Consider the following 24,774-nt stretch of genomic DNA (forward strand, 5'->3'; position numbering starts at 1 on the left):
TCTGATTTAATTAGTCTGGGGTGGAGCTGAACATCTATATTATTTTCAAAAGTTCTCCAAGGAAGTCTAATATTCAGGACATTTTGAGGAGTGCAGGATCAGACCAATCTTGTAAGCAAGACTTTGGATGGTAGAATGAGGGATCCTCTGGCTTCATCCCCTCCCTTGGGCCTCGTGTTCCCACATAGCCTCACATCCCCAAACAGAAATTGAAAGACAAAACAGAGGGCCTAGGAGTATGCCACTCTAATCCAGATAGCAAAATCACTGCCATAAAGGGGTTTTTGCCAGGGGATATTTTCCCAAAGCACTGTGCTCGCTGGAACCTGTTCTGAGGCTTGCAGAGCCCTCCTTTTGGATCTCGGTGTCCTTCTCATAAGAAAAAGAATAAAATGCTCACTTTGAGGAGCAGTGAAAACATCCATCTCAGATAGTCTTATTGAAAACAAAGGATGAGGACAATTTAATTCATACCTTGTGTGGGCTTAATAAATTAATAGTGATCCTAGAAATGCATCCCCATGAGAATAGGGGAGTAAATTATTCTTTTGCAACATTATCTCATCCCCTGTCCCATCTGATAGACATGAGTACCTGAATGCAGAGTGTACTTATTTGGCCTGTATTTTAATGAGTAATTTAATTTGATGAGTCAGAGTTTTGGTTTTCACTGCCAAAAAATATAATCAATGTGCATCTATAATTCTTTTTCATCTTAGAAATCACTATTGTTTCCATGGAATCAGTTGAATTGATGAATATTAAATCTGACTTCTGCTTGTGTGCATGGAGGCAAAGTGGCAGAAAAGAAAGATTAGTGGTGATAGAGAGATTTTGTGTTATACTGAAAGATCACAGTCCTGGCCCTGCCCACCTCCTGCTGGCACACTCCCTGCCCATGTGACCTAAAATAGGACCAGTGTGTTACCTGCAATTGCATTTATGAGATGATTTATCAATGAAATGGAAACCAATAGGCACTAAAAGAAGTTCAATTTTGGAGTCCTCTTTTCTTGAAAACAGCTGCCCATATAAATACGTGAAACAGGAAGGAAAAGATCAAAGGCACACAAAAGAAGCAGCAGGAGATCATTAGAATGTCCAGTAATGTCATAGAATGATTCAGGCTTGCTGAGAGGCTCCAGGAGCTTCCTGGTGGTCACAAATACCACCTTAGAGCCTTGGTAGTTGTCAAGTTGGTTTGTTGATCAAGAAATTAAAAACAAAATCAAACAAAAAACCCAGAAAGTTTAATATTTGGATGAACTTTTTTAAAAATTCTCATGGATGAAAGAATCTATAGAAGGAGGCAAAAGTTTAGAATAGTGCAGAATTTTTCATTGATTCATTCATTCATTCAACAAGTATTTGTTGGATGCCACATGTCAGCCACTGTTCTCACCTCTAGGGATACAACTGCTTTTCATCACTATTGGTAGACTTTCATCTGAAGATGTGATGGAGGTTCACAAAAAGTTTTTTCCTCTGGTCTGTTTCATGTCCATGGCAAGAATTCCCCCTAAGTCAAGTATTATTCTCATTTGGCTCTACAAACTTTCTGCAAGATGGCAGGGGTTTTGTTTTTTGTGGGTCCTTTTTTTTTTTTTTTTTTTTGGAGACAGGGTCTCTCTCTGTCACCCAGGTTAGAGTCCAGTGGCATCATCATAGCTCACTGCAACCTCAAACTCCTGGGCCCAAGCAATCCTCTGCCTCAGCCTCCCAACTAGCTGGGACTATAGGTGTGTGGCACCACACCCAGCTAATTTATATATATATTTTTTAAGAGACAAAGTCTCACTCTTGCTCAGAACTCCTGTCCTCAAGCAATCCTCTTGTGCTGGCCTCCCAAAGAGCTAGGATTATAAGCATGAGCCACCGCACGTGGCCTCCAAGATGGTAGTTCTTATAAAGACAAAGAACATGCATATGATGCTGCAGCTGCTGGTGAAAGAATTTGGACCAACACACAAGACAACTGGTATTATTTATCCTGGGAAAAGTGACAGCAGTGGTATCAGGCCCTCTGTAATATAACAAGTTAAAATAGTCATTTTAGGATTACAGTGTGTTCCTTTAGAACCCAAAGCAAGTCTGTTGGGTGAGGCTCGTGGCCCAGCCATCCCCGAGGTGTATCCCTCTGAGTAGTACAGAAGAGGGGGTCCTCCTTGATGTCAGCATCAGACAGAAGGAAGGCCCTTCTGAGCATGCAGCACTGACTGAAATGAATCTTAAACAATGACATTTAGACATGACCAGCTTCTATGACGACAGTAAAGACACATTGCTGCTAAAAGATATGTATAGGTTAAAGGAATTTCCCCTAAATGACCTATCAGTGAAAAAGCTCACTATTTGAAATTATCTTGCTTGTTAGTTTACTTCTGTATTATGTCTTTTCTCCATGCCTCCTCTATAAGGGCAGGTGCCTTGTCTTATTCACCAATACCTAGCTCAGTTGCCTGATATGAAGTTAATCAAATATTTCATGACTAATATGATTAACTGAAGATAGAGATGATACAAACCTGGAAAGGACATTGGATTTCATATCCTAAAGCTTTCAACTTAGTGAAATGACCAGCCAAACTGAAAAGGTGACATTTAAGAGCAATAAAGATGAAATATATTATTTGGGCCCCAGTTAACATCTGCACAAGGGCAGAATGGGGGAGACTTGGTTAAAAACAACACCTATGAAACACTTAGGAGTTTTAGGTGAAAGTAAACTCAGTATGAGTCAACAGTATGAAAAGCAAGTGTGAACATCATTACTAGAAGTAGTCCCTATTGCAGTCAATCAATTTTCAGCAAGGCTGCCAAGACAGTTCAAGCATTGTCCTTTTAACAAATGGTGCTAAGACAATTGGATATCCACATGCAAAAGAAAGAAGTTGAACCTCTACCTCAACCATACATAAAAATTAACTCAAATGGATCAAAGACCTAAATGTAAGAGGTAAAACTATGAAACTCTTAGAAGAAAACATAGAAGTAAATTTCATGACAATGGATTTGACAGTGGTTTCTGAAATATAACACCAAAAGCATAAATGACAAAAGAAAAAATAGATAAATTGAACTTTATCAAAATTAAAAACAATAGTGCTGCAAAGAACAGTACCAAGAAAGTGGAAAGACAGCCCACAGAATAGGAGAAAATGTTTGCAAATTATCTATCTTATAAGATTCTAGTATCCAGAACATAGAAAAACTCTTAAAATTCAATATTAAAAAGACAAATAATACAGTTTAAAAGTGGACAAGGAAGGGTAGATAGGGAGAGATTTGTTAAAGGATACAAAATTACAGCTAGAAAGGAGGAATAAGTTCTAGTGTTCTATAGCACTGTAGAAATGACTGCAGTTAACAGTAACATATCATATAGTTTTAAATAGCTAGAAAAGGGATATTGAATGCTCCCAACACAAAGAAATGATAAGCGATCTCATAATTATACATTATGTGTCCAAACATTACTATGTATCCTATACATATGTATAATTATCATATGGCAGTTTAAAAAAGAGAAAACAATTAACGTGGAAAAAAGTGGACAAGAGACTCAGGCATTTTTGCAAAGATATACAAATGGAAAATAAGCACATGTAAAGATGCTCATCATTAGTCAGCAGGGCAATACAAATCCAAATGACTTCAAACCCACTGTGAGGGCTGTAATCAAATAGGTGGACAATAACAAGTGTTGGAGAGGTCACCAGTAAAATTCTGCAGTTACTGTGGAACATAGTTTTGCAGCGCCTCAAAAGGTTAAACATAGAGTTACCATATGATCCGGCAATTCTACTCCTAAGTAAGTATAAACCCAAGAGAACTGAAAACACATGCCCACAGAAAAACTTGTGTATGAGTATTTATAAAAGCTTTATTCATTATATCCAAAAAAGTAGAAATAACCCAAATGTCCATCAGCTGATGAATGGATAAAAAATGATATATCCATACAATGGAATATTATTTAGCACTATGAGAAATGGAATACTGATACACGCTACAACAGAGATGAACGTTGAAAACATTATGCTAAGTGAAAGAAGGCAGTCACAAAATATCACATATTGTGTGAGTTCCTTTATATGAAATATCCAGAATAGGCAAATCTATTGAGACAGAAAGTAGATTAGTGGTTGCCAGAGGCGGGAAAATGGATAATGACTGCTAACGGGTACAAGGTTTCCTTTTGGAGTGATGAAAATGTTCTGGAAGTGGTAATGGTTACACAACTCTGTAAATATACTAAAAACTCCTGAATTGCATAATTCATAAGCATGAGTTTTGTGGTATATAAATTACATCTAAATGAAGCTGTTATTTTAAAAAAGTGAGCCCCCCAGAACAAGGTCCCCCTTCACACAGCACGGGTCACATCATGCCTAAAACATTGAATTCAGTCCCAGATATAGGACAGAAGAAATGAGAGCTTATTTCACCAATGGAAAGCAGCTTGGAAAATGAGGACATTTAGACTGTTCCAGGCAAAACGTTGGAGACATATGGGATGTTTAGCTTATTTAAAAAAGAAAAAGGCTTCCAGTGAGCATTCTAGCCTTTCAAATTTGAGTACCATTTTTGTGGAAGAGGGATCAGAATTGCTCTCTGTTGTCCTGGGACACTGTACTACATAAGAAAAGGCTGGTGTTGCCTCAACTTTCTAAACATTGAACTGCCTGAGAAAAAGAAGAGGTTCCCTCCAGGGAAGACGAGTTCCTCCCTGTGACAGCAAAGCTCAGTGTCCATCTAGTGAGGACACAGTGGAAGGCGTCAGTGGCTTCAGGTGACAGGTCAGCCTAGCTGACCCCAAGATAGTTTTCCTAGCAGTGGATTCTATCATTTAATCCCAGGAAACTCTTCTGGGTTGTAACTGATCACTCAGATCTCATATGCCTAGTAAACTCTGTGATACTTTTTTTTCCTTCATTCATTACCTTGCACTTTCCCACATTAAAACACACCAATATTTTTGTCCATTTAATGTACTCTTAAAATGTCTTCTGAAATCCATCCTCATCAGCTAAGAAGTCAGGGCCATCAGCAGACTGAAGATTTTTCCTGTACCCTCGTCCAGATTATTTATAAAATGGTCCTAAACTGCAGTTCTACAGGAACTCAGTTGTCAACATGTCTCTATCCAGATAAATGCTTGTTCATTTCAACCCTTCCCCTAACCCCATCTCTAAGCTAGTTCTCTATTTATCAATATCTCCTTCAATTTCATGCTAATTCTTGTTTTAAAAAAAAAATTAGGCTATAGGATCTAGCTTGTCTGAGTCTATGTTGTGTTGCTATAACAGAATACTACGGACTGGGTAATTTATAAACAATAGAGGTTTGTCTGGCTCACAGTTCTAGAGGCTGGGAAGTCCAAGATCGAGGGACCACATCTGGTGAGGGCCTTCTTGCTGCGTCATAACATGCCGGAAGGCATCCCATGGTGAGAGAGTGCACAAGAGAGGCAGGGAATAGGGCCAAACTCAACCTTTTTATCAGGATCCCACTCCCACGGGAACAGCATTCATCCATGCATGAGGGCAAAGCCCTCTTGGCCTAATCACCTCTTAAACCTCTCACCTCTCCACACTGTTGCATTGAGGATTAAGTTTCCAACCCATGAACTTTGAGGACACATTCAAACCACGGCAGAACATTATTAAAGGCATTTTTGAACACTGCAGAGATCACCTTCAGAGTACTTCTTGCCACAGTTTGAATTGGCTTGGGTGCTGTTTGTGGTCTACCCTGCTGGGTTCTGTAGTTAAGCATCAATAGGTAGGATGGGATACCGTGGGCCATTACTTTGCTGCTTCCTCTTATCTGCATGCTTATTTATCTCCTCTGAGAATTATAATAGATGGCTCAGGCATAATTGGTTCTTGCAAAAGTCATGTAGTTCACTTGGCGTTCTGTGGTCCCACAATTTTAATTTTACCAGCATAAAAGGTCAAAAAGCTGGGCTTCAGTAGTTGGTACTTTCTACTGTTCCCTAGAAACCCTTCTTCTGAAACAGTTATACTGTTGTTCTGCCCTTTGGCACAGGACCATTTAAAGATAGGTTGTATATTTTGAGCTCCACAGGCCCTCCCTTAAGTTTCTTTAAAACAGTGAGTCTTTAACCTCCTAGAGGTTATGGATCAGTTTCAGGGAGTCTATCAACCACTGAAATCATATATACAATATTGTGTTGCGTGTACATGTACATTTTCCTTTCCTGATACAGAGTTTACATCTGACCTGCCATTCATGGTGGGTTTTCTTGACAGAAATATTGTTAGCCTTAATATCTGTGATACTGCTACCGTTTGCCACTATTCACTTCTCTTGCCACTGCTGCTACTGTCAGAGTCATCACTGCCAACAGGACTATTGTCAGTGTCCACCTTCCCTGCTGCTGCTTAGCTACAGTGTCTGACATCTGTCACTGGCAGGCTAGAACATACATAGCTCTCAAACCAATTGTGACTGGAAGTACCCAAAGAACCACCATTGGGTGATGTCAGGAAAAGTTGTATTAGCACAGGGCTGAGACTTGGGTTCCTGCCTTGTAGTGCCACAGTATACCCCAAGCTTACCCAGGTCAGCCCTCTCCCTCTCTGCTGTCACGTTGGCCCAGCTTGTACAGGGGGTGTCACTGGTCTCCAGCTTTTGGTATTCCAGCCTCCCAGGGGAACTAGCACCCTATGTTAATCTGCACCTCACATGTCTGGCACCCTGTTCACTTGCCTAATTCTTGCCAACCTCCTTCCCTACCATATTGCATAAAAATACTATCATAGTTTGTTCAGGCTACTATAACAAAATGCCATGGACTGGGTGACTTAAACAATAGGCATTTATTTCTCAAATTGCTGGAGGCTGGGAAGTCCAAGATCAAGGTGCATAGCATACCAAGGTGCTGGCTGAGTTGGTTTTTGGTAAGGGTCCTCTTCCTGGTTTTTAGACAGCTGCCTTTTGTTGTGTCCTCACGTGGTAGAGAGAGGAAGCTCTAGTATCTCTTCCTCTTCTTATGAGGGCACTAACCCCATCATGGGGGCTTTACCCTCATGACCTCAAATAGACCTAATTACCTCCTAAACCCTCACCTCCAAATACCATCACGTTGGGGTAGGGCTTCAACATATGAATTTTGGGGGAACGCAATCATTCAGTCATAACAAACACGTACTGTGGTGCTCAGTTGCCTAGATGGGAATCCAAGCCCCTCTACTTACTTTACCTCTCTGTGGTTCAGTTCCCTCATCCCTGAAAATGAGAATAATAATAGTATTGACCTCACAGACCTATGAGGATTACCTGAGTTAATGAACATACAGGCTGAGCAGTGGTTGACACACAGTAAATGCTGCATAAACATGTGAACTATTATGGTTTATTTAAGGGAGTTGATTATACCCTGGGTTTGACCTTGTAGGACCATAACCCAAACGAGTTAATAAGGGTAACTCTTACAAATATTGGAGTGGTCCTTGAGATGGGAAATCATCCCAGATGTTTTATTTGACCTGATCATCTTATTCCTTTTTACCGTGACAGCAAATGGAGCCCAGGCCTGGTCAGGAAAAGCACATGAGCAGACAGCTGGTCCTCAGGGATGCTGCTTAAGATGTATAGCCTGGGGATTTTTCAGCTTTGTTTGAAAGATGTGAGACCCCAGTAATAAAATTGCATAATCACTAGAAAGAAATAGCACTTGTAGAGGGGCTGGAAGTGCACTGCTGAGACCTCCTTTCAGTTGAAGCTGCTCCTACAGAGAGAGCATGGTGGGTGGACAGCCTCCTGCTGCCTCTTCTTCGGACCATGGCAGCCACCGAGACCATCCTTCCCCAGGGTGGCTCCCCTCCAAGGACCTAGCACAGCAGGCTAGAGCCAGGCTGTTCTACCCCAATGGGACCCCTCCAACAGGCAAGCTTTGCTCAGGACACCCCATCTGCTTGAGTGAGACTTTCTTAGAACTGCTCTGAAGTCCTTCCCTCCCAGTGCTTCCCTTCTCACAGGTGTCGGACCTGCGTGGTGGTCTACAGGCTCTCCCTGCCTTCTCAGATCCCCCCATCCTTCAAAAGCATCGTCCCCAGTAAGTCTATTACAGAACTGATCCCATCTCTGTCACTGCTGCTTACAGGAGTCAAACTGACATGCAGTTACTACTTCTGAACTTTTAGAAGTTTTGCCTACCTACAAAAGAAAGCAGGTGCTTGTTTCTGTCTATATTAGATAAACCTCTATAGAATTAGCATACCAAGTGAGAAAAGAAATGGTAATGGAGTCAGTAATGTGTTACATTGAAAATATTTTCTTCTCCATATTTTTATAATTATTTTTAATTGGCTCATTTTCCCATCAAATTTCAAATAAATACAGATTCTGTAGTCTGTATGCTTGCTAATTCCTTATCATAATCTCTTGGGTTCATTTGAAGTATACAGGAGGCAATTTTATAAGCTTTCCTAAAAAAAAAAAAAAAAAGGAAAGAAGACAGATAAGTAACCACTGAGCTATTGGCTAATAGAGGCCTATTTGCATTTGAAATATTTAGAACTTCATAATAGTGTAAAATTGAAAGATACATTGAATGGGTAATTCCAACATAGTTTAATCAACATGCTGTTACAGTAAGTGCTCCTGTAACTGCTGCTACCCTAGTATGACAACCTAAATGAGTGAAAAATTATCAGCAGAAGTGGAAATTATTATTTATACCTGATAGCTACACAATCATTTTTAGCAATGCTTTTTACATTAAATATTAATTCCAGCATCCTAGGCTTATAAGCCACGTATATTGTTTTCAGAAGAAATGTGAAATAGTAGCTGCAATGCTTTGCTTTCCCTGGACTGTGGACTTCCCTTGGCTTTTGCCTAAGCCCTGTTTGGCATTACTAGCCTGTATTCATCCACCTCTTCTTACAGGAAACTGGATATGCCCTGGCCGGTAGCCACCCAGCCGTGTTACTGATCTGCTGTTTTGCCCAGCAGTAACCTTTGCATTGTGTTTCTGACTATATCAGATTCTTCTGCTTATTCCTTTGGGGAAGTCATGTTCCTTGAGCATAGAGTATACACAGCTAAATGTGCAATTATCCAGCTTTAGGGTGTTCAGTAAATAGGTTTGATTTCATAGTGCTTAGATGGTGCTATAATGAACAAATTTAAAGACTGATAGAATTACCATTTTCTAAGGACAAGATACCTACATGGAAAGTCTGAATTGATCAGTCATCACATAATAGCTGTATGAATTGATGGAAACAATATATTGGTAGGACAGTTAAAATACAAATGAAAGAACACAGGAAATAGAGACAGTAATGTGTGTGTGGGAATCGTCCAGAAGGCAATGTAGATGCTTCCACTCATTTCCCTGAATTTGGACATTCCAAGTGCCTTGTGTAGAGCATTGACAAGTTGTGGGGCAGGGAATTCTGCCTAAGGCAATACTTTGCACATGGTAGGTATTACTGAATTGAGGCCTGTCTGAATTATATTAATAGATTATGTACAATAAAAGCCAGCTCCAGAAATAAAGTTACCCACAGTACACACTCTAGAAAAGAGAACCATTGTCTAGCTCACTGATTAAAACAACAGATTAGAATGAATATAAAGTGGTTCACTCCAAGCCTGTAAAACTAAAGATAAATAGTATTTGAATTAGTACAAATATCAGGTTGAACCATATGAAATTGCCATTTTTATAGAGAAACAGACTAGTAAATACTGGCAATTTCATATGGTTAAGCCAAATATAAAACAGGTATCAGTGTAGGGATTAGAATTTGGGTATAAGCTAAATTGAAACATAATCATTCAAAACATCTTAAACATGTTATAAGGATCCTATTTAAAGAAACCCCACAGAGAATACTTTGGAAAGCAAAACACTCCTTTTTAAATGAGTTTAAATAATTTAATCAATTTTTGTTGTTGACTTGGACTTCCATGTACTATGTTCTCATTAATGTGGACTCGCCCATATATAAAGGAAATTCTTTTCATTGTAACATGATTTTAAATGGAATAAGAAAAAGTTAAATGTGTAATCTGAAATGAATTGCCTTTAGTTCACATGTATGTCTCAGATTACAAACAAGGTTATAGAGATGGTCGTGAAAACAGCATTAGCGTGTGGTGTGAAGACCCCATGGGGCCACTGAATAGGGCAGCCCGGGCTGACTGGCCGAGTGCCCTTGGAAAGTGACCAAAGCCTCTGCATTTGGAAATGGGGCTGTAACATCAACACTCAGTGGCAATTTATAGTGTATATCAAGTGTCTGGCATCATGAATGCTCAATAAATATTAGCCATTAATGAAAAGAAGGTACAATTTTTTTAAATTACATTTTTAAGCCAAATCTGGAACTTAAGCTGCTTGAAAAGGGATTGATTCAGTCTCTTGCCCGTCTGTCCCCCTCTTCCCAGCATAAGACAGCGGAGGCATCAGTCCTGCTCCAGTACAGCCAGAAGTGGCTGAATCTGCAGGCAGGTCAGGTCTCAGACAGGCTAAAGGTGAAATCAACTTAAAAGTTATAATAAAAATCTCTGAAATCTCAGCCTAGCATGTGAGCGAATTAGCCCACTTGACTCGAGTCTTAACATTTCTCTGTCCAACTGGAGTGGCCGCTCCTGAAGGTCAAGGCCTTTGTCTCAGAGCACACGCCCCAGTGCCTCTACAAGACACAGGCAGTGATGATGGCTCTGACGCTGCGTTATTGGAGGGAGAGGGAGCTCCCCTCTCACTTCTGGGAAGCCTGTCAGAGGTGGCTCCATTGGGAATGATTTGAGTCTTCTCTCTTTGAAAAAACAAAAGGTGAAAAGGCTACAACTATCACTCCTAGCCCACATTTCAGTATGTTGCCACCATAATTATGTTACTATTTCAGGTAATAGAAGCAGCAGAAATAAGAAATATGGTCCTTTTAAACCTAGGGGTTTTGGGGGGTTTGTATGTGTGTGTGTAAGAGAGAGAGAGAGAGAGAGAGAGAGAGAGAGACAGGGTCTTGGTCTGTCACCCAGGCTGTAGTTCAGTGGCACAATCATTACTCACTGCAGCCTCGAACTCCTGGACTCAAGTGATCCTTTTGCCTCAGCCTCCAAAGCAGCTGGGACTACAGGCATGAGCCACCGTGCCTGCCCTAAACCTAGTAGATACTAAAAAAAAAAAATCTAGGGGGAAAAAATCACCTTATCTTTCTTGCATTGGCAAACCAGAAAACACTGGATTTGTTTTCACCCAACTACCTTCATAAAATAACTGTTACCATCATAAAATGCGTCTGGAAGTTCTTTTCATTATTAGGGCTTAAATGGATTTGAGGCCTCCAAGCAATGACGTGATTAACCTCACCAATAAGTCTGGAATGACCCGACTTGGACACAAATGTGAGAGTAAGAGATGTAATTTTGATTAGTTTTCTTCTTGAGGATAACCATGACATTTTTCAGGCGGACTGTTAACCTACAGACTCCCCGAATGACACAGGGCACTTCAACCCCATTAGCCTGGGCCCCGCCGCCCCTGCACATGTGGCAGGCCCTGCCTGAAGAGGTGCTCCTGAGGGCACCAGGACGGACTGACTGGCTGACAGCCTGGACAGACAGAAGCCCAGCCAAAGGCAGCTCAGCCAAAAGCTTCCTGAAACAATCAAGAGCCCTTTCCAGAGAGTTTGACAACTGTGCTTTGGCTACTACCGAGTAGCAGGTACACGCTTAGTGGAATAGGGAGAAAATGCTGAGAAGAAAGAGGCTGGCTGCCCCCGGGCAGGAGACAGGGTCTGGGCACACAGTCACCTCCCGCTCCCTTCACGTCCTCCTGCATGCCCAGAGCAACACGGTCCACACAGAAAGACTGACCCACACAGACAAAGAGATACAAACACACACAGATACACATAACAGATATAGAAACAGACACACACGCAGGACACCACCCCACATAGACATAGACATGGGCATGTACACACACACACAGACACACAAAACACACCCTATCAAAAGAAATTCAGGCCAGGTGTGGTGGCTCACACCTATAATCCTAGCACTCTGGGAGACAAGAGGATCACTTGAGCTCAGGAGTTAGAGACCAGCCTGAGCAAGAGCAAGACCCTGTCTTTAGTAAAAAAAAAAAAAAAAAAAAAAAAAGGAGGGAAGGGAAGGGAAGGGAAGGGAAGGGAAGGAGGGAGGGAGGGAGGGAGGAAGGAAGGAAGGAAGGAAGGAAGGAAGGAAGGAAGGAAGGAAGGAAGGAAGGAAGGAAGGAGAGAGAAAGTCAGGAATTTGCTATGTTCCCTTTTCTCTTTTTTCATCACATGGTGCCTAAATGGCAGCCCAGAAGGGCACTCTGAGAACATGGGAATAAACAAACTCAGTTTTTCCCACTGTATTCCCACACCATGCTTCTGACTGACACCAGCTGCCTGGGAGTTTTCCCCTGCACATCAAGTAGGCAATCATTTCTGCAGTGGACACCAGCTGGGTATCTTCTAATTCAACTCTGTCACTGTCTACCTGGAGATGGCATCAGATCCCACAGTCTGACGTCTCAGTCCCACAACACCACCCCCTACTTCCGATGCCAATCGCAAGTCCCAGGTTGTTTTGCCTGTGCTTCTGACGGACCAACTATAAATTGGGGATGGTCCACAACTCCCTCCTCAGGTTCGATTAATTTGCTACAGTGGCTTACAGAATTCAGGGAAAGGCTTATATTTACCAGTTTATTATAAAGGATATTGCAGAGAATACAGACAAAGAGATACATAGGGTGAGGTATGGGAGAAGGGGTATGGGGCTTCCGTGCCCTCTCCAGGTGCCCCACCCTCCAGGAACCTCCCCGTGGTCAGCTAGCCAGAAGCTCCTCAAATCCTCAAAGTCTCAACCCTGTTATCCTGCCTTGGTCTTTCTGGTGACTGGCCCCATCCTGAAGCTACTAATACCTAGGGCTGCCAGCCACCAGTCAACTCATTAGCATACAAAAAGATACTTACCACTTTGGAGAGTCCAAGGATTTTAGGAATTATATGCCAGGACACAGGGATATAGACCAAATATGTACTTCACAGTATCACTGGAGCTCACATGTGCACACAGGGCTTTGTGTTGGTTTAAGACTGGCCACGTGACTCCCAGGAGAACACGCTGGCTGCAATCAAAAGCGCCAAACCTACAAAGCAAAAAGGCCATCGAGGGATGTTCGAGATGCCTCCCTGAGCTGCGCTTTGCAGCCTGCTCACATCAAGAAGTCCAGCTAATCACACAGAATTGTTTTCAGGGGATCTGAAACTTATTATTTAATAATGTTATTGCTGACATTCTAGAGTTCACTGATGGGTCTGTGAGCCTTTGTGAATATAGAAGAATTAGCACAGACACTGGAACAAAATCAATTTTTCCCAGATAGGCCAACAATTTTTAGAGCCAGTAAAAAAATATTCATGTCAACAATTTATCTAACAGCTGAATTTTTGAGCAATTGTTTTCCATAAGAGGGACCAAATAAATCACTATGTCTAATAAGATGACAGAGAGCGAGCAAAGGACAACTGCAGAAGCTTTTCAGACATGCTTTCTGTGTTTTCCCAGTCACCCCTCCGCGACTGTCACCACCCTCCCTTAATGCTAATTTGTTCGCAAATCCTTCATTAAGAACTTATCTTGAGCAAGGATTTGTGCTAGATGTTGAGGATGTTGGGAACAGGGAAATGCAAGATGAGCCCTGATCTTCGCAGCGGGCAGGAGGAGCGAGCACAAGCAACCCACCAACGTGACACAGGGGCAAGGGCCTGGGCGCGGCTGGGCGGGCAGAGGCTTCCAGGAGTGGGACCGAGCTGAGTGCTGAGGATAAGAAGAAAGGGGTCAGGTGGACATGAGGAGGAAGCCCGCTCCAAGCAGAGGGCATAGCTTGTGCAAGCGTATGCAGAGGAGAAAGTGAGTCTTCTTATGAAGAACTGTCACAACTTGTGGGAAAACAGGCAGAGACATGGGGAGATTCAGATCAGAGAGGACCAAGAGTTTCCTCCACAGGAATCTTTCAGGAATTTCATCCTGAAGGCAGAGAGGAACCTCCCAAGAATGAATTTCTCTATGCCCCATTGCTGTCAACAGGCTGTCACTCCTTCATGCTTGTGTAAAGCCCCTGGTGCTTTGAGGCCTGTTCCACCTCTCCCTTCCTTGGCTCTGCTGACACCCTGGTCATTTGCCGTTTGTTGAAGGCATGAGCCACCTGGCCACAGTCTTCCTCTCCTCAATTCCGCCATCGTCCTGCATGACATCAGCCTCACCATTCCTGACCTGCGGCCTTCATCTCTCCCCTGCCTGCTGTCCCCACACCACACCTTGGGCCCTGCCATCCCCAGGATCTCTGCACGGGAGCGCTGCACCTCCAGGACCCTTCTCCTGCCCATAACCTCTGGTCTTCCAGCACGTCCTCTCTTTTGCTTCCATGACAGCTGATTTTGACCTCAGCAAGATCTCTGGTTTCTCTCCATTTGCTCTCTGGTCTTTCCCCTCCAGCCTTCACTCACTGCCCAACCCAGCCAAGAGCCCGTGGCCATCTCTCCAGAACCAGTTTAACCAACACCTTCCACCCACTGTGCTCTTATCCACTGAACCCACCTCGTGAAAGCTGGTGCAGTCCTAGTCCGGCAGCCTGCCCATGTGCTCCTGCCCTGGCCTCTCGCAGGGCCATCGGGCCCCTCTCCTGCTGCATCACGACAGAAGCAAGGTTTCCAGCCTCAGCTGAGGCTTCGTTACTACTTGATGGACTTTAGGTGTCCTGCTCCGTTTTCTCTCCCATTACTCGTGACAGCGACTCCAGAGTCCCTTCTCCCGCTCCCTGCAGAGAAACTTACCTGCTTCTGAGGAGAGAGCTCCAGAAGGAAGCGTCAACTTCTGGAGCCCACATGCCCGAGCCCGGCCCACGTTTGTTCTCTTCACTCCCATTATAAGGTGTGGCTGCGCCTCCTTTGTTCTACAGCTAATTCCATCTCAGCCCAGGACCCCCTCGTATGCTGCTCCGGTAGAGACCTTGTCCACGTCTTATCCCTTCTCTCCTGTATCTTCAGTGTCTCCATCTCTACTGGCACCTTCCTGTCAGCATTTAAATACACTCGAGTTCCTTTCATCTGAAAAACAAAACACTCGAGCTTCCTCAGGGAACCACACTGCTATTCCCTTTATGGCCAAGGTTCTTTAAAGAGTCCTTTGCATTCACCACCTGCAATTCCTCACCTCCTAGTTTCCATTCACCTCTCAACCCCCAGCAATCCACTTCCACTCCTGCTAAAGTCCCTGCCTATGTCCTTGCTGCTAATATCAAGGGAGTTAAATTACCTCCCCCATCTACCCTGTCTGGCTTGATCTCTCTATGTTTCTTGATGCTGTTCACCTGTCCCTCCTTGAAATTCTCTCCCCTCTTGTATCTGTAGTCACTCTTCTCTCCTCGTTTCTTTTCGACCTCGCTGTCCATTCCTCTTTGGTGCCCCTGAGTGTAGGTGGGGAGTAAACATCAGCATGTCAGTGCACTGAGAGAAAAAGGCTGGTGGGAACAGGAGAGAGGAGGTTGGAGCAAGGTCTTGTTGGAGGAGGGTGGGGATAGCACAGGGGAGGCAGTGGCTTCGAACAGGCACAGCACCACCCTAACCTCCCTGTGAGACCGAGCAAGGAGGTAAGGAAGGCAAAGCGTGACAAAGACTATGCGTGGAGGCCCCATGTTTCTGTGTAATCTAGGAGGAAGGGGCCTCTGCTGTCTGAGCTGGCAGGGAGAGGTGAAGGTGCGGGATAATCCTGGGTGAAAATGACAGGTGAAGGGGCTGTTGAGGCGAAGCACAGGTAGGACGTGTGCTGAGGATGGCGCCAGTCAGCAGCGGCTCTCAGTGTTCCCATCAGCGCATGACTGCCCCGGAGAGGGAGAGTGAAGGAGCAGTCAGGGAGGACGCAGCCAGGGTTTGGTGCTTCAGGGCCAGTGGAGCAAAAAGCTAGCAAGGCCAGGGACTCGGGGATGCCAGGAAAGGAGCCTCCAGGTAAGCCCCCAGTGAGCCCAGACAGGAGGGAAGAAGAAGACGGCAGGTCTGCCGTGAAATGTGGCCATGAGTCAGAAGTACTGGGAGGAAAGGGAGGGATCTAGCCTGGCTGTCCCCGGGAGCTGGAGCAGCAGGTGCAGTGACAATGAGAGAGTGTGAGCTAGAAGGAAAGGAGGAGAGTGGGAAGTTGGCGTGGAGCAGTAGCAGGTCATGGCCAAAATCTAGGTGCATTCTTGTTTTTATTGTGTATTATGGAAGTTTCAGGTACACACAGAAATAGAATAGTCCAATAAATCCTCAGTGCCCATCACCTAAGTTCAACAGTTATCAACATTTTGTCCAGCTTACTCCGCCTAATCAGCCCCAGCTCACACTTTTGCAGGTGGGCTTGTGGGAGGCTGTAGTACGTTAAAGCAAATCCCAGTTTCCATGTGTTTCACCTAAAAGTACTTCAGTAAGTAAAATTTAGGTTCTTAACTTGAGAATAGTTCACTGAAATAATAGTTTGACTAAAGGATGATGATGATGATAATAGTAACTATTGAGTGTTTAGTATATACCAGCTATTTCACATGTATTATCTTAATTCTTCCAAAACCCTCTGGCGTCTGTATTATTATCATTCCCGTATTACAGATGAGGAATCTGAAGTTTTGCAAAGCTACAGGGTTTTCCCGAAAGCACTCAGGTAGTAAACGGTCTATTTGACTACAACGTCTTTCCTCCCAAGCTCAGCACTCTGCTAAGTGTTGCTGAGACTAAGGGGGCAGAAATTATGAAGTTGCTTTCAATACATCTGGAATCATACTTCCAGGTAGGGTAAAAAATAAAGGCTGTAATTTAGGTGCCAAAATATTTTATGAATATTAGGGGAGAGAGGTGCTGATGGGAAGGCTGGTCGATGCCTGAAATAGAAACGAGGAGAGAACAAGATAAGTGCATGGCCGGAGCCTCAAAGGACCAGGAGTTTTTGCGTGAGAGTGAAGAGGGCTGGTCCCCTAGGGGAGGGAGGCAAAAGGCCAACACCCTGCCTGGTCTCGGTGGAGGTGGCCGGTTGAGTAACTCCAAGGGAGAGGAGCCCTGACCCTCAGGAAAAGCCCCCAAATGAGAGAAGGGGAGAGGACAAGGTCCTGCAGGATCTGTTTACAGTGGAATGTGGGGTCCTGCCGCCAGAGTGACAGGGTGGGAAGTGAAGTCAGGGAGGGTCCCAGAGGAGAGAACAGCAAGTGGGAGAAAGAGGGACAGGATTTAGTATTTTCTTTTCAGGCGAAGTTTAACGGAAATCAAAACAGCTGCCTCGCTCCATGCTACTCAAGGTGTGGTCCGCCAGCCAATGCCCATCTGCAAACTCTGTTACAGTCCACAGTGAGCCAGGTACAGAAATTAAGAGGAAGTGGTTTAGAAATTTGCTACAACTTCCACAGGCCATTTTTTTTTTCATATTTTATGAAAGTATCGATCTATGACAGATTAAAATTTTCTTAAAAATGATCCTTTACCACAGGTAGTTTCAGATGTACTGGCCTATATTGCCTTATGTTATGATGTATTTGCTCTAATTTTTCCATCTTGTTTGATCAAGGCCACTAAATTCTTTATTGCAATAGGTAGCTTCCTAATCTTCCCTGTAGTCTTTTTTTTTCCATCAGTTTTGATGGATACTGACTTCCCTATAGCCTTAAAAGAAATAGCTGCTAAAATGAGGAGTTAACACTTACCACTTTTGCTACAAGATTCCTTTAGAATGAAAATGAAGTTTTTGTGCTTAATCATATTTAATGGTTACTGAATCCAGTTTTCCAAACTCTTAGCAAAAAGCTTTCCCAGAATTCCAAGATTGGGGATGGTACTGCAGCCTTTCCAGTAGAAGAGATTTTATTTTCAGATATTATTTCTTATCTTAAGATTGTCAGAAGTTTTAAAAGCAACTGAGCTTGGTCTAGACAGCAGACTTCAGTAGTTGCTAAGGAACTGGATTAGTGCTAATCTAAGGAATGTATTATTCATTTTTATTTTCGTTTGTTACTACAACTCTTTAATGACAGATTAACGTCTTTTATGGCTCTCCTAAGTGTGAAACATCTCTCCCTTAGCTGGTGGGGCCAGCCAGGGGAAACAATGTTTGTATGCACCCTCCAAGCGGACAGCGTTCAGGCATGAAGTGGCTCAAAAAAAGAAAAAGGCTTCTTGCGGCCCAAACAATAGCTGGCCTTGTAAGCACAGGCCACGGCTGAGCGCTCAGGGCCAGACCAGCCGCGCCTACCCGTGCATGAGACCCAGCCGGGCTGTGTCCGCTGCTGCTGCTGCTGCTGCGCACTGTGCTGATTGCCTCTTCATGTCGCAGATGATGTCATCCTGCAACCTGCTGCCACAGTCACCAGGCAATCAATTTCTCAGATAAAAGATGGGTTGTCAAACCCAAGAAACTCATTTTCCACACCGCAGCCAGAGTGAGCTTTTTGAAAAGCTAATCTGATAGCATCACCCCAACCTTACCCAACCTCTCCCAACCCCACTGCGCTTGAAACACTTCAGTGCTTCCCGGAGCCTTTAAGATAAGGATAAAACCTTATAGAACTTGGAAGGCCCTCCCCAAGCTGTCCCCTCCCAGGCTCCCTGCCGGTCATGCTCAGTCAGTCTTCCCATTCCTTTCGAAGGAGCCCTTGCCTAGAAGCTCTTCCCAACTGCAGCACCTCAGTTAGGCAACGCCTGTGCTCACTTCCAATGTCAACCCCTTCCCCCATTAGCTGGGAATGCCTGGGTAGGTCCTCATCAAATCCATACTACTCCTGCCTGGCACTGTACACATTTGTAAGTTTTATATTTATGTGTGTGTGTGTTTGATTAAGTTCTCCACTAGAGCTCAAGAGGACACAGACTCTGTTAATTTTTATTGAAACGGTAATTGTTTTATCTAGCACACCCCTAGCACATCATGCTCCAAGAGTAAGTATTGACAGCATAAACTCTTCAACATAAAATCCAGGCAGGCACTCTAGGCTCTGGCCATGTGTGGACAGTCTGGCCGAGGCTTATTGTGTAATGAGCTATATCTTTGCAAAGCACCAACTGGAAGCCCTAGTGAGGGCCTGGCCACTGCTCCTCCAGGTGCCAGGTGCCACCTCTTAAAGAGTAACTCCTAGGAAGTTTTAACAGTTTTGTTCTTTATGAAAAATAACACGCACACACACCGCCCAAAAAGAGAAAAGTAGTGATAGTGCTAGTAGTGGTGCTGAACAAGCACAGCAGGTGGGGTAGTCTAATGCCTTCCTCTTTCTTGGTGTAGTCATGAATTGGAAGGTAAATAATAGCTGACATCCATGGAACTCTGACTACAGGCAAGGCTTGTACCGGTGCTCACATAAGTTTTCTCGATTAATCCTCTCAACAAACCTATTTTTATCCTCCCTTTCAGATGAGGAAACAGAGTTTAAGTAATCTACCCAAGGTCACCCAGCAGTAATGCAGAGAGAGGATCTGAGGCCACATGATCAAACTCATTTCAGAGCCTGCACTCTTAATCATCATCTTCATCGCCTCTCCTAGAGAGGCCCAGAGCACACCCTTGGCAGGTATCGACGAGGGTCTGCACTCACAGACTGGACAGTATCTCTGCATAGAGAGACAGTCGTCCCTCTTAATCTAATACTTTGAGTTTGAATTGAGACTTTACTCAACTAAAAATAGCTAAATAGCCTGGCTTTTGTTTCTTCCCCTTCCATTATATGTTCCATTTTGACACGTTTCTTAAATACAGATTGATCATCTCTCTCCCAGGTTCATGAATGTTCAGATGGTTTCTCTTTGCTTACGAGAATATGACAAACCACCCAGCCTAGCCTCACAGTCTAGCCCAGGCCCTGTCACCCCTTATCTCCACCACATCCTTCACACAGGACCCCTAAGCAATCTCTTGCAAGCCCAGGACTTGTCTGCTTCCATTCCCTGATTTGATTCTCCCATCTTGAAATCCCAATCATCCCCAGAAGCCAGGTCAACTTAAGGAACGAATCATGTATAGAGTGACAACAAATATTACTATTACAGTAATATTACTATTAAATGCCCCTAACTCCAAAACTTTTTGAGTGCCAACCTGACACCACAGGGGGACAGTTCCACACTTGACCTCATGTGACAAGTCACAGTCAAAACACAGGCACATAACACAGGTTATTCAGTGTCCACAAGGGAAAAATAAAATTACCCTCAAGCTATATATATAAGGTATATACGAAACATAAATGAATTTCATGTTTAGACTTGGGTCCTATCCCCAAGATATCTCATTATGGATATGCAAATATTCCAAAATAAAAAAAAAAATCCTAAATCCAAAACACTTCTGGTTGCAAGCATTTCAGATTAGGGATACTCAAACTGTATTTTAAAATTAATTCCAACTGTTAAGTTCCATAAGACTCAAGTAAGGCTAGAGGAAAGATTAATTGAAAAAGTCTCAGCCTTTAATAAACATGTGATCGGTAAGGTTTTCAATAGTAGATTCAAATTCAATTTCAAATTAGGAGAGAATATTTAATATCACCTCCAGTGGCTTATGTTTTCCTCACCAACTCTAAATCTACCAGAAGGCCTTTGCAGCAGTTTTCTAAAAGTGTAACAAATTCTACTTTGTATATCATCTCGTGTTTAATTATAAGGATTTGAATTTGCAGCACCAATTAATCAGTAATTAGATAGTACTGTACCAAAAGAAATTAGACAAAGATGAAAACAAAAACACAACTCAGCACAAGGCCATATCATCTGGTAACATTTCATGTAGCATGATTAAAATACTCCCTGAGAAATATAGGTTAACTGAGTCATTAGCCGTGTATCCCTTTGACTTTGTTGTTGTTAATGACTTTAATGCCAAAGGGAAACTTAAAGGAAATCCAAGTACAAAAACGCTCTGATTATACTAATGTTTATTCCTTTTTTCATTCTTCATTGGAAATCTCTTTATGATGCTTAATAATTATTTTGAAATGTAGTGGTAGATTTTGGTAATGCAAAATAAATGCATATTTTATAATGATGGATTCTCTATTGATTGTCATATGAAAAAGCCACATAAACCAGTATTTGAGTTAATCATCAATTAGACCTTCAAAAACAAAACTTTCACCTTAGGTGTGGAAAATCAAAAAAGATACAAACCAGGTTGAGGGAGGAACAAAAAGGTCCCTGAAGCCAAGATGTAGTGGAGGAAAAAGGCATAACTGTATAGCCAGTCATTTTAGGAAACAGAGGAAGGGCAAGGGGACCTTCTCTCTACAGAGTCATGTCATTCCCCTGTACCAGGTACATGGGCCACTATTCCTGGTTCTTAAACCTTTGGTTAGTAGGATAAAAAAAGAAGACTGACAGTTGGAAAGAGAAGTGAGCAGCTCCTATAATTCGGTCTTGGAAGAGACGAGGGCAGTGGCCTGCTCAGGTGTGCCCTGCTCTGGGTGACCCTGGCAGCTGGGCTCTGGGGAGGGCGGACAGTCGGCAGAGCTCCAGGGTCTGTCAGCAGGATACAGAGCAAGCCTTTCTCCTTGAAGGCCCCCATCTTATCCCTTCCACTGTGACTATCACCACATGGGGAGATTGAACTAGCAAAACACTTAAAATTACCCGAAGGTGCTTTACACTCTTTCCCTGGTGCTATTTCAAGAGGTTTTGCTTCTGTAAGAAACTGTTATCACTTTTACTCCCAAGTGCAGGGTGCTTGTAAATGTGAATATTGTAAAATCTTTAGATGATACACCAAATGAATTAGCATGGTTTTTTTTTTTCTCTACGTGTATGAAAGTGTCTTGAAACTTCTGTAGAGTGAATTTTCATTGTACGCTCTCAAGCTTGCTTTATAGACATATTTTAATTGTCAACCTCTGAAACAAGTAATTTGTCTTTTGATGGAAAAATTTGCCAAGAAAGAGCATAAAGTGCTTTGAGAAGAATTACAGAAGAATATTTCATAGATTTCCATCTTTTGGTACCCTGGACTGAAAGAGTAAGCTGTGCTTCATAATTTAGTATCATGGTGGCCATCAGAGGACCAAACTGTAATAATTTTTGTAATTTCATGATGAAATTAATTGAGCAGCTCCACTCCCAAATTGGGAACCATTTGATTTTTCTCCAACTTAAGAATTTCTTTTCCCACTGTGTTGTGAAGCCATGCTGTAAAGTTTCCATCTCTGAGAGTTCATTTCTTTTACAAATTATGCTGCACACCTGTGAATGAAAGCCACATTGTCAAAGTGACAATTCATTTGTGGATATGGCTTATTAATCCTCTGTTGTGCTTCTTCAACTGTTCTCTAATTTGAAAATGTTCATCTCTCAGGAGGTGGTACAATTTATTTGATGTCAATGTACCACATAAATTTTTCCTCTCAATTTTAACTTTATTGAAATAAGCTTAAAATAAGCTGACTCTAGTCACCATGATCATTATCTTATGAACTTTTATTCAGGGCCACCTGGCCAAAATTAATGACCAGAGCAACCTTTTCATCTCGGTGAATGATTACCCATGTCTCTTCACCGTAACAGCATGGTACCTATTCTTCCTGTAGTAGGGTGTAGTTAAAAAAAACTGGAGTTTAAACACCCCTAATTGCATGTCTCCTCCAGTCTCACCCATCTCGTCAATGGCTCTGTTAGTGCTCCAGCCAGCACCTGGAGCCACCCTGGATCACCTCCTCTCGCTCTCCTCCCACACCCAGTGCATCAGCCAGTCCTGCTGGGTCACCTGCCACTGGCCCCACCCCAGCCCAAGCCACCGATTCCCCTCGCCTGGACTCCTGGCAATCATCTCCTAACTGGCCTCCCGGCTTTTATTCTGCCTTCCCTAAAATTCTTTCTTCATATAGCACCTCAGGTAATGATATTACAAATACTAATCTTATTACTTCACTAGGCCTGCTTATAGCCGTCCAGTGACTTCCCATTGCACTTAGAATAAAATCAAAACGTCTTATGGCCCAGGTCCCTGTATGAACAGCCCTGCACGGCTCTCCCCTTCTTATACTCTTGGGTCGTCCTTCAAACACCCACGCGCTCCCCCACCCTTGCCTTTCCACAAGCTGCTGGCTCTGATTAGAGTGCACTTCCCTGCCCCTCAGGGCTGACTCTCACACCCCACCTCGGAGAAACATTTCCTGACCACCCAAAGGGCAGCACCCCCGCAGTCGATGCCCTGTCAACCTGTTTATGACCTTCATAGCACTTGTCACTGTCAAAAATGGTTTTGGCTTATTCATTTACTGATACTTGTGTTTCTTCCCACCAGCTGCTAAGCTCCATGAAGGCAAGAGTCTTGTCTGCTGTTCACCACGTATCACTTGTGCCCAAAACAGGGTCTGGCCCATTAGCACACTCTCAATAAGTACTTGTTGGATGAATGATGGATGAAGGAATCCTTGTCTTCCTAATACTGTATGACTTTGACTGCATCGCTTAACCTCTTGGACTTCAGCTTCCTCCTCTATAAAATAAAGCTAACAGAGCATTGGATGTTCCTGGGATAAGTTAAAGGAGCAAACATGTATGGCAGCATGTGGCACTTTGCTTGGCCCACAGCATGGGCATAGTGAACACAGTCACCAGTTCCTCTCCCTGTTTTACAGGAAATCTTCAGAGGAACTGGACATGGACAAGGTGACAGCAGCAATGGTACTGACCAGCTTGTCAACCAGCCCTTTGGTCCGAAGCCCTCCTGTGCGGCCGAATGGTAAGCCTGGGACATGGGGTTTGGCAAAGACCTCCTTGATACCAAGAGCAGGGCCTCTCTTTGAGTTGCATTCCTGTCAAACACAACAAACAATTAACCCCCACCCACTAGCAGGAAACAAGGGGAAATGTGGAGGAAATGGAGACACCCCAGAGCTGTCAGCCTCCTCCTCATCTTCCCAGAGAGCCCGCTGCATCTCATTCATTCAGCTATCCATACAGCTCATGTTTTTTGAGTTCCATTACTTGTTTTCTTCCTTTCTAGAACACATATTTTCAGTACTTGTATTCCTTTTTTCACAGGTAAATGGAAATAGATGTAATGAAATTATTTTCCTTAGCATTATTTCTATTTGGGAAGGTAGTTGGATCAAAGAACTCTCAGAAGAGTTAATAATTTTTAAAAGCATTATCCTAGACTCCTAATTAAATAGAATTATTTAGTCCATTCATTCAATATATATTTACTAGGTACCAGCTAGATGATTTGAATACATCATTGAAAAACAGTGTCCACACGCCCAGGTAGTGTACAATCTCTGTAGGAAAAAAAGACTATCAGTCTTAGCTATGGTAATGGCTAGCATTTATTGAACACTTACTATGTGCCAAGTACTATGCATGCTTTATCTCCTATAATTCCCACAATTCCATGAGATGTTATTATCCCTGTTTTGCAGATGAGTAAACTGAGGCTCATAGAGATTAATTGGCTCATAAATGGCAGAACTGAATTTCTACTCCATCTTTCTGATTCCAGATCTGTTCTCTTGAAGCTGATATAACATGGCCTCATATAATCCAGTATGATAAGTCAGGAGGGTGGGCAGTGGGAGATTAAGTTAGAGAGACTGGCAGAAGATCAGGAAGGGTTATGTTTGCCTGGCTAGGAGTTTGGACTTTATTCTGGGGCTGTGGAAGAGCTATTACAGTAACACCAGCACTGGAAAGTTACAAATAGGTCTACCAACAACAACAACAGACAAAGCATTGATGGTCACAATGGGGGTGAATAGGACATAATTGA

The 24,774-nt window shown here is 43.1% G+C and overlaps 1 protein-coding gene and 1 long non-coding RNA gene across 4 annotated transcripts in view; one reads left to right on the plus strand and one right to left on the minus strand.

Moving 5' to 3' along the window:
* Positions 1 to 24,774, plus strand: part of ZNF704 (zinc finger protein 704) — a 218,221-nt gene that overhangs the window by 142,170 nt on the left and 51,277 nt on the right. Inside the window, exon 3 of the mRNA XM_045561438.1 lies at positions 23,645 to 23,748. Coding sequence (XP_045417394.1) covers positions 23,645 to 23,748 — 104 coding nt within the window. The remainder of the gene's footprint in view (positions 1 to 23,644; positions 23,749 to 24,774) is intronic.
* LOC123644970 lies at positions 8,355 to 16,156 on the minus strand. Of its 3 annotated transcripts, XR_006737337.1 has the most exons (5): positions 15,389 to 16,156; positions 14,853 to 15,125; positions 14,617 to 14,704; positions 12,990 to 13,165; positions 8,355 to 8,456 (listed from the first exon to the last, which is right to left on the minus strand). It is a non-coding gene; the product is annotated as an uncharacterized LOC123644970 (long non-coding RNA). The 3 variants fall into 3 exon arrangements; XR_006737336.1 differs by having other exon boundaries at positions 14,617 to 15,125; XR_006737338.1 differs by lacking the exon at positions 8,355 to 8,456 and adding an exon at positions 9,939 to 10,799 and having other exon boundaries at positions 14,617 to 15,125.

Source organism: Lemur catta, chromosome 9 (assembly GCF_020740605.2).
Source record: "Lemur catta isolate mLemCat1 chromosome 9, mLemCat1.pri, whole genome shotgun sequence".
In the NCBI taxonomy this organism is placed as follows: Eukaryota; Metazoa; Chordata; class Mammalia; order Primates; family Lemuridae; genus Lemur; species Lemur catta.